Here is a 16,417-nt window from a genome sequence, read left to right as displayed (position 1 = left end):
TTAAATCTCAATCTCATCAGTCCCAGAATTCATAAAGCTAAAAGGGACCACAGTGATCATCTAGTCCGACCTCCGATATAACTGGCAATAGGACTTCTCTGAATTAAATTTCTGGGTGAACTAAAGCATCTTTTAGAAAGTCCTATTCCAGCTTGATTTAAAAATTGCTTGCCTATGATGAAGAATCTACCACAACCCTTCGTAAAGTGTTCCAATAGTTAATTGCCTTCACTGTAAAAATATGTGCTTTATTTTTTGTGTCAACTCAACTATAGCCCTATAATACTCCTCCTTTAAAGAGGACAAGAAGAACAACTGCCTATGCAGAACCTGGCTTGGAACAAAGTATTGGCTATGCTGAACTGGGAATATATGTCTCTACAATTTATGAAGCTGTATGAAATTATGAACCCTATGTCTCCGTCAGGCTGAAAACTACATTTTGAATGTGCAGGCATAGCATTAAAACTGGCATAAGATGAACCAAAGTTAAGAACAAATGTCAGTTTCTTTTGTTGGGAAAGATGTCTAGTCGGGTGCTGCAAGAATTAGTATTAGGTCTGATCTTATTTAGTTCCTCATTAATGATACAGTTGGAGACATTTCTGAGACAGGAGGTGTTGCCAACAACTATGAGGATAGAAGCATATATCATGATTCAATTTAGGACTGGAAACTCACCCACTGCTGAAAATATCAGTTCACAAAGCTTATAGTAAATCAGAATTTGAATTACTGTGCTTTCGAGGGAAATGCGGGAAATACAAGAACTGCCTGTTATCAAAGAAGGCAGACACAACTGGGGTTTCCCAGAGATATAGGAGCTCATCCTCTCATCCCAAATGACAGATCTGATTCTGCCTCATACTCAGCCAAAGAGGAGAATCCATCATTGGAACAGTGAGTCATTACGAATTTTAGAATATACGGACTGCAGTAGTAGTATGAATTTTCTTAATTAAAAAATTTTAATTTAAAAAAAATAAGTTTGCACACTTGTTTCATCAAGATAGTTGTAAGGAATAATTATATTTTAATTTATAACTATTTGGTACTCTAAGATCTGATAGATAGTGATACAGAAGCACAAGAATGTTTATTTTTATTTGAGCCTCAAAGCTGCTCCAATGCAGGCATTGGAACAAGGAAAGTTCTACTAAAATACAATACTGAGTACAGAAATGAAGACTTGGCAAAAATCTTACTTATATTGTCAAAAACAAACACATGTTGCCACATCACCTTTATTATTCAGACTAATGCCTGAAACAAACAAACAAACAAACAGAAGATTACCAGTTATGGTCCTGGTCCTGCAAAGAATTACCCAATTGTTTAACTTTACTATGACAATTTCTACTGACTTACATGCAACTCCTCATAGTGCATAAAGCAAAGCACCTGTATAAGTTTTTGCAAGATCAGATCTTAGAGTGCTGCTTTCCAAAGGTTTTTAAATAAATAATGTTATTAACAGAAGCAACATTTTTAGAAGAATGTTAATAAGCAGCCAACTTTATCTATTGCCTGATAATCTTACCTTTGTTTTGAGTCATACCATCAAATCCAACTGCAAGGGTGGCTAAATTTCCCTCACATCCCTTGCCCATTTTCAACAAGGGAAGGCACTAACCCACATGAGATCACCAGCGGGGAGCAGTCTGAAATAAATCTGGCAACTCTGCTATAATTTGGAAATATATAGTGTTTAGCAGCTTGATACCTCATAGGAAAACAATTACTTTCATGTTTGCCTCTCACCTCTACTCTCCGACTTTTCCCAGTTGGTGACGCAGTAGGAGGCAAAAAAGAAAGCAGCTTTTTTCTGTGAACTATGGAGCTGATATTTTGAAATTCAATGACTACTATGGCTTTTTTTCCTCCATAAATGCCTTGAGACAGAAAAATCCAAATTAAACAATCCAATATCCAAAGATACTTGATCTCATAACATTTCATCTGATTTATTAACCACTGATGACTAGTTATGTAATTCCACACAAGTAACTCAACTAAAATAATCAACTATTACCTTGAATACCATACTGAACCCATTAAATGCAGTAAAAACCTACCCTCTTGGAATGGCATTGAATAATGGAGAAGAAAAAGTATTCTAATATCAACAATAACCTTTTGGAATTCGTTCTGTTCGTTAATTTTAACATGTTCTTCCATTTACTAAACCCATTTATTTCTGCTCTTGATGACTAGTAAAATAAAGTACCTGTGGTTGAAACTGTGGAACAGGAGTCCCTTGCACGCCTTGTGACTGTTCATCCATTGTATCAAACAGAGCTTTTTATGTTCTGCAAAAATAACATATGTATATTCATTAAATTGCAATTTAGTTAATGTTTATATTCACTGTACCACTTACTACTGTGCTTCAATTATAATAATGGAATTAAATTATTTTACTGAACTTCAGTACACAATGAATTCAGTGCTAGAAGAATTTTCTAATCTGGATGCTTGACTTTGCAACCATTAAAACATTTTAGCCCTTTTTCTGAGGGTAAGGAGATTCCCTAGTTTTTGTTTTAAAGGATCACTTAAAAAAAAAAATAAGAGGAAGAAATTCTATCACGTATTCCCCACCCCAACCAAATAAGTCATCAGCAGAGTTTAAACCTGGGACTGTCAGATCCATACCACAAACGACTTGAGCTAAACAAGTGACTCCATTAGACAAAGGCAGTAATACCCCATCATTCTCTATGTGCACCAGCCACTAAAAGTAGACATGACACATACTTTGCCAAGTGGTAGCACAAGTACTTGCTAGAAAGACAGAGTATCTTGGCTCTGGGACAGGAGTATGATAAAGTGGCTAAAATGGGATAGAGTTAGGACTTCTGGGTGCTATTTGTTGTTTACATAATATTCACTCATTTCTGAATTTCATGGAAATAGTGTCATTTTAGAGACACTATAGTCAAACATGTACATTCACTATTCTAACAGGCTGCTTGGTTAAGAGGGTGAACCTTAGATCTGCCATATTAGGGGCCTGAATTTTATTCCCAGCTATACAAACCTCTCCTATCCTGTTACCACATCTGTAAAATGCAAACAAGAATGCTTGCCTGCATCTTAAGATAGGGGTATGAGAACTTGATTAATACAAAGAATGCAAACAGCGCACAATTGTTAACAATGAAGGATAGGAAGGAGTGGATTTTAAAACTCAGTATGTCTTGGTTCACAGCCAAATGAACCCTTACCAAGGCAAAATGTTATTTTATTAAGGGAAAGCACCTGAAGCATCTGTTTTGCCTATGTCTTGTGGAGCTCTATCTCTGTCCATATTGTATGATGTAGAAGGTTCATTAGCGCCTTGGAGTATATACAATGCAGTTGGAACATTCATATAATTAAAGCACAGGAGGTGAACATGTTCTACTGCACATGGATAGAAAGGCATTTTCAGAAGCTTGTAACTTGGCCAAATCTGGAAGGATTTTCATAGGAATAGCAAAAGTCACTTCTCCTTCACTTCAGAACCGTTTCTTTCCCAAATTTCAAGTTCCTACTACAAACAATGGAAGCACTAAAGTTGTTTTGTAAAAACTCATCTAGAGAGTGTTTTAACATTGGGAAATCTACTTGCTTGTCCCCCCTACTAATCTAATTCTGGAAAACTCCAGAATCATTTTTGCTCAAATCTTTAAAAATAATTCAAACCAAGACAGAAAAATCATGGAAAATTTCAGTACAAATAGCTTAAGCTAAGGCAACAGAAAACAGAGGTTTACAATGGAAAGAGGTAGGCAGTCTTAACCAAAGGTATCACCTATAGTATACTGCATATATCACTTTTCTATCAGAGGAGACAGTTGCAGTGAAGTCTTATTTATGTAAGCATACTTCTCAAAGATTTAAAAACACTATACACTTTAATATTGTAACTTCATCTTTAGACACCCAAGCTAACTGTGTGTTTCAAGTTATTTTTTCCCCATGAACAAGTTTTACATTGTATGGTGGTCATTTTATTATCTGGATGTTTTAATAAATTTGACTAGGCCAGAAGAAAGGGCTCTTTGTCTAGAAAGAATAACCTCCAGGCACAGTACAATATAAATATGAATACAATAATAAATAACTTTAATGAAGTTATTTATCCTTGAATTAAGCTTAATAAATACCAAGAAAATCTTGCTAAGTAAAAACAGTTTTCTTCACCCGAACCACCTACTGACTAAAACAACTGTTGAAACACGGATTATAAAACGTATTGCCTCCAAACTAAAAACAATCCATTGAAGAAAACTTGCCCTGAATTTTATAGACAATTTGAAAAAGAAAAAGAAAAACAAAAAAAACAGTACATTAAGATTAATTCCTCACTTACTAGCCAAGAGGTGGTGCATTTAAAAAAAAATTACTTCTCTTTCAATCTCAAATATTACAGAAAAGGTCTAACAAATAGCTAATATTCACACCTCCTTAAAGGACTGCTCATCATGATGATAAGCTTAGCAAGAAATTTAAAAAAAAAATTGTCACAGTGATAATACAACAGCAGCTTTACAGGATGTAAAAATAGTCCAATACACTGCTCTTCTAGAAGTACTATATATTAACCTTGCACATATTGATACATTAAAAATAATCTATAAGGTCAAGCTTGCTGATTAATATATACATGCTCACTAGCATTATATATATATATATATATATATATATGCATTAAGCACAAATATTGTAACAATGATATAGCATAAACTGGCTTACACCATAATCCTGTTCACTTATGCTAAGTATAGCATAATACTCTGAAGTTGCTGACGTACGTATTTGGCATAAGAAAATAGGGAACTTGTCAAAATCAAGACATATTTGTTCTATGTATTAGGTCTGGTCTACACTACAGACCTATGTCAGTATAATTATGTCACTCAAGAGTGTGAAAAATCCACACCCCTGAGCAACATAGTTATACTGACCTAAACCCCGTGCAGCCTGTTAAGTGTAGACTTGCCCTTAGTACAAGCAAGGGAAGTACCTTCATGGACCAGTACCTGGAATGCTAGAATCCAAAGCAAAGAACAGAACAAATTACTGAACTGAAACAAACAGATGGGTTGGATTTTAGTGATGTGTAAAGAGATGTATAAATTGTAAAATCATCATATAAATAATATCAGCTGAAATGTGCAACTTTGGGAGCATACCTTCCACATAAGGTGGATGTAACATCGCTGTATGAGATGATTTAGTGGAGTCTGATATCGTATAGAACAATTTCCCTGTACTATATTATTATTGGCTTCAAGCAATAAACCTGACTTGACACTTGTTATTTGGCCTCTTGACTATATTTCATAATGAAAGAAGTGTGATCAAGCAGCTGACTAAACAATTTATCAACAAGCTTGAAAAATTTGTATCAAGAAGAAAAACGTAGGAACAAAAGTACAGATCAGGATCCATGCAAAAGTAACAAAATAAAGGATTATAGTTAGCTAGTTATAATTTTCTCAGTTACCATTTTAAAGGCTTAATTCATGTAGCTTTGACACACAATCAGACACCGAAATACTTGCCTCAAACATTTTAGTTGGAGGGAATAAGAGACTTTTCTACAAATTATTATAAAAATCAGACCACAAATGTAACTTTTTAAGTTACATCTTCCCATTTAAAAAAAGTGGGAATAACCAAAGGTATGTATGTCAAATGATCGTATATTTTCAAAACAATTTCCCTATCTAAAGTTTGAAAAGTTTGGTTTTCCTTCAGATTAATGAGAAAAGTTCTTTATGCCACTCTAAGTACCACAGCTCTCTTTTGGAAATGTTTAAGTTTCCAAAAATCCTTCCTGTCCAGGTCATGATCAGAGAGATTAAGTAGGAACACAATTTCCACCTATTAATTCTAAAAGCAGAGGTGAATCCTTTTTAAACCCTCAGGATAGACCCTCTTCTTGAGGTTCTTTGTACTGAATTTCAGTAACACTATGCTTAGTTAACAAACACTATGGAGGGGGACATTATCTTGAACTGGAGAAAGTATACCTTCCGTGTCTGAAAAAAATCATCAGTGGGCAAAGGGTTGAGGAATAAAATGGAGAGTACAACTATAACCTGGTAGCAACATCAGTATTAAACAAACAGAGGTAGGTAGGTAGGTAGGCAGGCAGGCGTGCGTGTGTGAAAACACTTGGGTTACTGGTAATAGACAAAGCCTAAAATGCCAAGAGCAGGATTAAATATTGGTTTTGGCCCAACAGTAATCATTTATCAGGAATGACACATTCCTGATCTCATCTTCTCTCTCTTATTTGAAGAAGTCAGCCAATATCTTACCAACAGTGGTATCAAACCATTCTACTGCCCAGTGGCTGTTCCAAACAAAAAAATGGACTGTTGGGACTCAACCTCTTTTCTCCTTATCCTCAGCATTTCTGTACAACTAGTGCACAGTTTTTGGAATGCTAGCTGCAATTAATGCAGAGATTAATGAGATTTGAAGGTAGTTCTAAACAGTACTTTCAGGGGGGTGAAACTAATCCTTAAAAGAAGGATCAAACACAAAGATGTGGAGTAAAGACGACACAGGGAAAAAAACAGCTAGAGGAATTGCTCAATCTGTTAATGAGAGAGTCTTTACTAATCATCTGCAAAATTTCATGATAGCCCTGGCCCCCTGCCAGGAGAAGACACTGAAAAATTGTTAAGATTTCTAAAAATATTAGTATGAATATGGTGATAAAACTGGAAAATTGCTGGCAGCTGCTGTTTGTTCCAAAACACTTGGCAGTCAGACCCTGTTATTTAAAAAGCCTGACAAGGCCAATACTGGCAATTCTTTGCAGGATATGTAACATCTTTCATTTGTATTTTGCAGTGGGTTAGACGAGTCACAATACAGTGGTAGCTTCCACTGAAAAATTAGATCTTTGTCTGGTTAATCACTAAAGAACACTGAAATACCCTGATTAAGTCTACCAATGTCTTCAACACCATAGTTGCCTTGCAATCAGACAAATCCCAGAGATAATCCAAGTCTGAGATTGTGTTTTAAGAATCTATTTTTTCAGTTAGTTCTTTATTTTAACAGTCCTTTAACCACTGTAATAGATCCTGGAATCTCTTTAAAAATGTGACAGATGGCAATTACGATATCATTTACAAAAACAGAACCTTTAATAACCTGTTATTGGTACTGTTCCAATCATTTTCTCTAACAGTGACATCAAAACTTTCTCTCACTTTGCTCTAACTACCTTTCTTTCTCTTTAGCTTTCTTTACCAATTTGGCTTTAGCAACTGGATTTGATTATTATATAAATCTGAAAGAATAAATTAGGATTTCATTTCCCAGATTTGCTTTAAACAACAGGCACTAAAACTGGGCTGCCCTTTGTTAGCACACCTTTCCTAAAGAGCTCATAGTTCAACGTTACAAGGCACATTCCAAAATCTCATTGCACACAGAAAATCTCTTTTACATCACCATTCTTACTACAACTCTACCCCGATATAATGTGACCCGATATAAGAGAAATTCGGATATAACGCGGTAAAGCAGTGCTCCGGGGGGGGCGGGGCGGAGCTGCGCACTCCCGTTGACCAAAACAAGTTCGATATAACGTGGTTTCACCTATAATGCGGTAAGATTTTTTGGCTCCTGAGGACAGCGTTACATCAGGGTACAGGTGTACTATAATAATAAAACTTGAAACAGATTAACGTTGGGAAATATAACCACATAGTTATGCTCTTAAGAATTTTACTGAAGTGCAGGCTCCAAACTCCTGCCTTGATACAGAAACCCTGTTGTTTCCATGGAACAAAGTACATTAATACATGGTGGGTACTTATTTGATTAAATACAATTATATTTTGCAGCCAATTCCACTGACTCTGAAACAAGACTATTATCTGGAAATGTTGAAGAAACAGAACTACCGCAGTATTCCTTCTAGAACGCAAAATAATCAAGGATTTTTTTTTCTGGGTCTGTCACAGATTACCTTTGTGATCTTAGATAAATTATTCAATTTCTCCATGCCCGAGTTTCCCTGTAGTAGGGCCTCAATATAAGTCAAAACACAACCAATGTGTGGATACTGAATTTCTCTTTACATACACAAAGCTACAATACTTACATTCTAAGTGATCTTATGACTCAAAAAATACTTCAGTTCACTAATTTGACTCTTTAAAAAATTGAGACTAAGAAATGGAGTGCAGAGGAGAAAGGGTTTGTAACACATGGCAACCATACTTCTTTCGAGCTGCTTTGAATACTTCAGATATCTTTTCCAAAATATCTGATCTTCTCTCTTTATAAAAGTCATGCTGCAAAAATTGCAAATCAGAATAAAGAGCAGCCATAGAAAGCACAATCTTCGAGATTAATTTATACTAAAGGAGCTCACTTCAGTTTGTGGTGCGAGTGTGAGGAGCTGGGAGCAAGAGGCGCAAGAAGCTGAGAGTGAGAGGGTGTGCTGCTGGAGGACTGAGGAGCACAAGCATTATCAGACACCAGGAGGAAGGTACTGTGGTGAGAATAAGGAAGGTGTTTGGAGGAGGCCATGGGGAAGTAGCCCAGGGAGTTGTAGCTGTCATGCAGCTGGTACAGGACAGCTACAACTGCAGTCCACAGGGCCCTGGGCTGGAACCCGGATTAGAGGGCGGGCCCGGGTTCCCCCCAAACCTCCCAATTGACCTGGACTGTGGGTTCTTCCAGAGGGGAAGGTCTCTGGGCTGTTCCCCAACCCACATGGTGAATCTCTGAGGCAAGAAAATCCGCCAATAAGCACAGGACCCACCAAGATAGAGGAGGAACTTTGTCACACCTCCTTCCTACGTTTGACCATCAAACTTAATATTTGTATGGCTCTTGCTGAACTACTGTAGTTTGATTTTATATTTCCCCCTCTGCGGATAATATTTCCTGAGCATGTTTTTGTTGTAGATAAAGGCCTTATTCTATTGCTTTTTATGTCTGTACAGTTTATATATTATCTGGATATCTGATCCAGCTCTGGCAGGTTACCATTCTCTGCTGTCTTTGTTTCCCTTTGAAAACAATGTTTTTGGGCAGAGATTGAAATGGGATGGTTCTTGGAGGCTCAGTAAGCCAGTACTTTCTCCTGGATCTGTATCATGCTCCTGAATCCAAGCTTCAATTTAAAAGAACTTGCCTCTAGCTCGTGTGATTACTAAGAAATCATTCAAAATTTGAAACAGATGTGACCGTCATTGTGATGTCTGCAACCGCCTGAAATGTATGAGCTGACTCCATCCATCTCAATGTGATGGTATTTCTGAAACCTAATGATGGAGATGTAAAGATCAACATTGTTAACTACTTTACTTTTACAGAGCATAAAAAAATAGTGATCATGTAATGATCATACAAACTCTGCACAACCTACTATTTACAGTCTCTCATTTTGGTGCCATTCGTGGGCAGAGTTCGGAGAGTACCACTACTTCTCCTCCCCTACATCTGTCCCTTGATTTCAGGTTACCATACTACAGACCATAGTAGTACAGCATATATTCTACTTAATGTGACAACCTGACATTTACAATATCTAAACACTATATTTCATATTCTAGTATGCAAGAAGTCTCTGAGAAAGAATTAAATGGTATGTGAAGAATCCTTATTAATATAACTGACTCAAACCACCATATGAGAATGCTTATAAATCTTCCTGCCCTTTTCAAGAAGAGTTGTCTTTTATGGCACAGCCAGGCACAGGTAGACTAGAAGAAAGCATGAAAACAGCATGTTTGGTATTCATAAATTTTAAGGCCAGCAGGGATCATTATGATCATCTGGTCTGACCACCAAGTATACAGGACACACAGATTAGGAACAGCCACACCAAAACCAAATATCCAATATTATGACAGAAATGCAGTACACCATCAACAAAGACTATCTTGTATGCAAGTAATCTACGTACTTTCCTTTTTTCTGACATGCTCTGCCTGTTAACAGACAGCTGCTTTCACCAACAGTCTCCTGCACACATCAGTAGCATTCTGTTAGTGATGTGGTTAGGGATTCACTCCTCCCTTTAATCACAGAGAGAACATGCTATGTATTATAAGACCAAGAGAGTAGAAACTCAGATTCTATTTTCCTGAAATGTTGTGCAACAATGCAAAATGAACATTAATGCACATTCTTAAGGCCTCCTCACCAAAAAAAAAAAAAAAAAAAAAAAGATTATTTTCAACTATTTTGCCCATATAAAGATTAGTACAGTTTTGCTGACTTTGCCATCAATAAATGTTTTATATTTTTGTTTTGACCCATTGTAATATGCAAATACCACAAATCCTGCTTAAGCTTATTACAATCTTGAGGGGGGGGGCGGGGAGAAGAGAGGGGGAGAGAGAGAGAAACCAGGAAAATGTGGGGAAGGCCTCTTCTGCAACCCTTTTGGACTACACCACTGACATGCATGATCTTGGGCAAGTCATTTCATCTATCTGTGCCTCAGTTTCTCCATCTATATGGGAGAAACCCACACACCTGTGAAGTGCAGTTCTGTTCCATGGTGCCCTTCTCCATAGCAATAAAGTGTGGAAAAGAGATAGGGGCATGGCAAGGGTAATGAATACCCATAAGCTTAAATCTCCTTACACAGAAGGTGTCCAGTGACATTCTACCTGCTGTTACTTAAAATACACAGGCTGTAGAAGAGGCAACAAGGCAGCTACTCATCTACTCTGCCCTGGATTTTAAGGAGGTAGGAGGGTGATGATTCATTCCCTTAACCAATTCCCATCCATGCAAACATTGTTTAGCCAATAACAACTAAGACCTAAAATTATCTTTTCACCAGGCCCAGAGAACTGTACCATCAGATGTAGTTATTCCATGTAGATAATATTTACTCTGAGTATATGTACTATTTGGAGTTACTAGCTGTAACTCAAGGCTGTAGCAAAAGGAATCATGTGCAACTGCACCAGGGTGGATAACATGATAGAGACATGAGTACAGCACAAAACACTGGCATACAAATTGGTCATTAAAATCTCTCTCTACCCTTGGGACTCATATTCCAGGCTTGTTAAGTGGCTCTAGTATACCTTCCCTCAACCTTAGATGGTTTCACTTACTCAAATGGAACACTACAAAGTTAAGCACAGATGGCAAAAATTTTAAATGTGAAAACAAAGAAGAAATCCCTTGTTGTATATTACAAATGATTACCGAATGAATATTGTAGGATAAAAACTCTAACAAGAGTACAGTTCTCCTTTGTTCTTCTTTTACTATCTTATCTTGTACAAGTGTAAAAAAATATACATTTAATATTAATTTTCAGAATTTTTCAGTAATTCAATAGAAAATATACTGCATAGTGAAAATAATGTAGCAGAAACAATTACAGCTACAGAATATAAAGGGTCAGAAAACCACAGATTGAAACATGTCAAGAATTAATACATGCAGAGTTTTAATATTTTATCCCAAATCAGTTTTAGTATTCTGATTTTAATATGTTACAGAAACAAACCCAGATAAAACAACACCATGAATATGAAATCAATTGCATAAGTGAATTAAAAAGTAGTTTCAGTTACTGCATCTACCCATGTGGTTTTATCATATATGCCCTTTTTTCTAAAAATTATTTTCGCAACTCCATTGCAGTGAGAAAGACCCATACAAACAATGGAAATGCTCAGACTACAGGAGAATCGAACAAAGATGGGAGAAGAAATTTTGGTCTAATTTTTCAACTACACTACCTGTTTGTTTTTTCATAAAAATAGCAGGGCTGTCAAGCGATTAAAAGAATTAATTGCGCAATGTAAAAAATTAATCACGACTAATTACACTGTTAAACAATAGAATACCATTTATTTAAATATTTTTGATGCTTTCTACATTTTCAAATATATTGATTTCAATTACAACACAGAATACAAAGTGTACAGTGCTCATTTTATCTTTATTTTTTATTATAATCTACTACAAGTACTGCAGTGCAAACTCTTTATAATGAAAGTTGAACTTACAAATGTAGAATTATGTACAAAATTAAACTGCATTCAAAAATAAAACAATGTAAAATTTTAGAACCTACAAGTCCACACAGTGCTACTTAAGTCAATCACTCAGACAAATAAGTTTGTTTACAATTTGCAGGAGATAATGCTGCCCACTTCTTGTTTACGTCACCTGAAAATGAGAATAGGCTTTCGCATGGCACTGTTGTAGCCAGCATCACAAGATACTTACGTACCAGATGTACTAAAGATTCATGTGTCTCTTCATATTTCAACCACCATTAAAGCAGACATGTGTCCATGCTGATGACAGGTTCTGCTCAATAACGATCCAAAGCAGAGTGGAACAATGCATGATCATTTTCATCATCAGTCAGATGCCACCAGCAGAAGGTTGATTTTCTTTTTTGGTGGTTCGGGTTCTGTAGTTCCCGCATTGGAATGTTGCTCTCTTAAGACATCTGAAAGCATTCTCCACACCTCGTCCCTCTCAGATTTTGGAAGGCACTTTAAATTCTTAAGCCTTGGGTTGAGTGCTGTATCTATTCTTAGAAATCTCACATTGGTACCATCTTTGCGTTTTGTTAAATCTGCTGTGAAAGTGTTCTTAAAACAAACATGTACTGGGTCATTATCCGAGACTGCTATAACATGAAATACATGGCAGAACGTGGGTAAAACAGAACAGGAGACGTACAATTCTCCCCCCAGGAGTTCAGTCACAAATTTAATTAACACATTTTTTTAACAAGCATCATCAGCATTTCCTCTGGAGTGGTGGCCAAAGTAGGAAGGGGCATATGAATGTTTAGCATATCTGGCACGTAAATACCTTGCAACCCCGGCTACAAAAGTGCTATGCGAACGCCTGTTCTCACTTTCAGGTGACGTAAATAAGCAACAGTCAGCAGTATCTCTCGTAAATGTAAACAAACTTTTGTTTGTCTTAGCAATTCGCTGAACAAGAAGTAAGACTGAGTGGACTTTTAGGCTCTAAAGTTTTACCCTGTTTTGTTTTTGAGTGCAGTTCTGTAACAAAAAAAATTTGTGAGTTACACTTTCACAATAAAGAGATTGCATTACAGTACTTGTATGAGGTGAATTGAAAAATAGTATTTCTTATTTTTACAGTGAAAATATTCGTAATAAAAAATATAAAGTGAGCACTGTACACGTTTTATTCTGTGTTATAATCCATATATTTGAAAATGTAGAAAAACATCCAAAAATATTTAATAAATTTCAGTTAGTATTCTATTGTTTAACAGTGCGATTAATCATAATTAATTTTTTTAATCGCAGTTACTTTTTTTGAGTTAATCGCATGAGTTAACTGTGATTGACAGCCTTAAAAAACAGTAATTTTTTTTTTAAAGAGTGTGATTCTTTTAAGTTGATGGCATCCTGTAAACTACCAATATATATTTTTAATATGAGGATTCATAGAAGTTGTATTCCATGAGCATCAATAAAAAACTAAGGAACAAGGTGTACTGGTCCTTTGAGGTTCCAGGGAGAATCTTTCTAGACCAACAGAACCTAACGGGGAGCTTGTACCTTGGGACCTACCTCTATTGCAGGGGATTGGCCAGGTCTAATAAGGGCTACGCAAATTGGTTTGTTTAGCTCAGGAGTTCTCAAACTGGCGGGTCAGGATCTCTCAAGTGGGTGTGAGGTTATTACATAGGGAGTCACGAGCTGTCAACCTCCACCCCAAAACCCGCTTTGCCTCTAGCATTTATAATGGTGTTAAATATATAAAAAAGTGTTTTTAATTTATAAGGGGCGGGGGGGGGGTCGCACTCAGAGACTTCCTATGTGAAAGGGTTCACCAGTAAAAAATTTTGAGAGTCACTGGTTTAGCTAGTTTCCCTGTCATCTAAAGAACTATACAACCTACTGATCTTACCTGGCTACTCAGAGTCAAGAGGAAGAATGGTTTTTGTATCATTTCTTTTCTTATCATTGCTGTTGGGTGAATGGGAGGGTTCTCTCTTGGGTTTGCTTTATTCTGTTATAAGACTAAAATACACAAAAACCCCAGGAAGAGTGCAACACTCATTTTTACTAAGTAGAGAGTACAGTGTTGCTTTTGCAGAGAAGGTGATGAGGGCTGCTTGGCTTCTCTCTCTCACAAACTGAAGTTTCTTCTAGGGCTCTTTCCCCCTCATTTTCTCTATTCCCCGCCGCCCCTCCCCACCCCCCACCCTTATATCCATTATCTGATTTGGAAGGGGTTATGCTAAATTATCATTTTAGAGTAATGCTGCATCTGGGTCAGAAAAAATGTCAAGTGTATAGAACTCATCTTTTTGCTGATTATGAGGATATGAAGGAATTGGTCCTTGCTACTGAAAGAGTTCAATCTCATAACACTCCTCATGTGGTCCAATATTTGTGTCAAAATTATGGTTTTGCTTGGCATATGAAAACATAAGCATCAATGAGACTTGGCACCTGGGACAATTCAAGTCCTTGACCTTTACAATAGCAAGCTTGCTTTATATATAGAGATAGTGTAATACATGACTGATGGAATATTTATCATTCTTGAGTCTAAATAAATCAGTACTAATTAATCCTATTCCTGAAATAAGCTTTCAAGCTTTAATTTAAAGGTGAAGGGGAGCAAAAAAACCCATGATACAATAAAAATGCTAATTAGCTACTTTCATTTATAAACTGTAATGTACTTTATCACAGAGAACAAAGTAAAACAAGACAAACGTATGCATATATCTTCAACCATCAATATGGTAGTCCTCCTCTGCTTTACCATCACAGGATACACTGGTTTTATGGAAAATAGACACCGGATGAAGCGAGAGGGAAGACAACTAGAACACCAGAAGCACAAGCTTCACATGTAGCAAAGGTGACCAATTAAAATTCTTATACTCTGATAATGCAAAAGGCAAAGAAAAATTTCTTTGCCTCCACAATACATCTGCAAAAAAATCAAACAAATGAGGGATCTCTTTCATTTGGTGTTTAAACTAATTAGTATGGGCTATCTCCACTCAACAGTTGACTCGGGTCTCTTCTTTTGCAATGATTTCTTGTTATTTTGCAAATAAAATTGCTTGAATTTAGACAAGCTGTATGATTCAATGATGCCCGAGAAAAAGGGCAAAGTAGCAAATGTTACGTCTTCTAGTTGATCTCTGGTCACTAGTGTCCTAGAAGTGTTGGAAGAACTTTGGTTCACTTCCTACACTTTGGACCAGGTCTTTCCTGGTTGGCGAAGTAATGGGTCCATTGCCAATGACGAGAGTAAATGCCTCCTGCTAAGGAAGACAGTGAGAAGGGAGTGTGTGCTCCACCCAGGAAACCATTTGTAGATACTGACTTTTTGGCTCATTCCAGATCTTCCATTCTTAAATAAGATTACTGAGAAATCTGAAGCAAGGTAACTCAATCTCTGGATTCTTGGGACTTCCTTGATCACTAACCTAGGTATGGTACAGCAACTGCACTTGTTTTATTGACTGATCTTCCTGATGATTAGGGATCCTAGAAATCTGTTTACTAAGGTAAAAACGCAAATTCTGTGTTTTTAAAGAGAATCTTTAGTTTTTACATTTTGTGAAAAAATAAAAACATATATAGTAGAACCCCATTTATCCAAGCCTCCATTATCCTGCTCTCTGAATTAACCGAAACACCAGCTGCCCAGGGCTGACAGCATGAGCCCTTGCCACCTGGGGCTGACAGCCCAAACCCAGATGCTGTTAGCCCCAGGCAGCTGGTGGTTTGGTTAATATGGAGAGCCGTATAATGGAGACTCAGATCAACGGGGTTCTATTGTATATCAATAAAACACTGTGTTCAACACTCCTGGGGGAATTCTGTGCCACTGCACATGCGCAGAATTATTCATATCCCCTGCAGATTTCTTTGCTTTCCTGCACACACAAAAAAAAAAATGACTTTCTGACAGGGAAGCTGCAAGAGCAGTCACACACACTACTCCCAAGCAGTGCAGGTACATTGTTTCAGGCACCCAGAGCAGCCAGCAGAGAGGTAAAGCACCACAGGGCTGGGGACACCCCAGACAGTGGCTCCTACCCTAAGCCTGGATCAGGAGTGGCTGGGGCTATGTCACATCCACCCCCCCGAAACCTTCCCCACTTGCAGGAAGCTCAGCATGCTTCCCTGCTTCCTGCCCGCATCGCTCCTCGGCTCCAGGGGAGGGATCACTGTATGGGGAGCTGCTTCCCCATCCCATACCCAGACACCGCTCCCAAGCCTCACCCCGTACACCCAGAACCCCTCTAACCCACCATATCCAAACCCCACCCCATTAAACCTCAACCCCCGCATCTGGAGCCCCCTGCACCCAGACCCCCTGCTTCAGGACCCCCACCCCTGCACCCGGACCACCCCCCACTGAGCTCCCTGCACTCAAACTCCCAGCC

General features: G+C 37.5%; 1 protein-coding gene across 3 annotated transcripts in view; it reads right to left on the bottom strand.

Annotated features, from left to right (window-relative positions):
- NEK7 (NIMA related kinase 7) overlaps nt 1–16,417 on the bottom strand; it is a 137,998-nt gene that overhangs the window by 106,959 nt on the left and 14,622 nt on the right. For all 3 annotated transcript variants that reach the window (XM_034778206.1, XM_034778207.1, XM_034778208.1), the window contains exon 2: nt 2,228–2,309. In XM_034778206.1, coding sequence (XP_034634097.1) covers nt 2,228–2,284 — 57 coding nt within the window. In that variant the 5' untranslated portion in view covers nt 2,285–2,309. The remainder of the gene's footprint in view (nt 1–2,227; nt 2,310–16,417) is intronic.

This window comes from Trachemys scripta, chromosome 8 (assembly GCF_013100865.1).
Source record: "Trachemys scripta elegans isolate TJP31775 chromosome 8, CAS_Tse_1.0, whole genome shotgun sequence".
Lineage (NCBI taxonomy): Eukaryota > Metazoa > Chordata > Testudines > Emydidae > Trachemys > Trachemys scripta.
The sequence above is the reverse complement of the archived record's forward strand: the minus strand, read 5'-3'. Positions and strand labels throughout refer to the sequence as shown.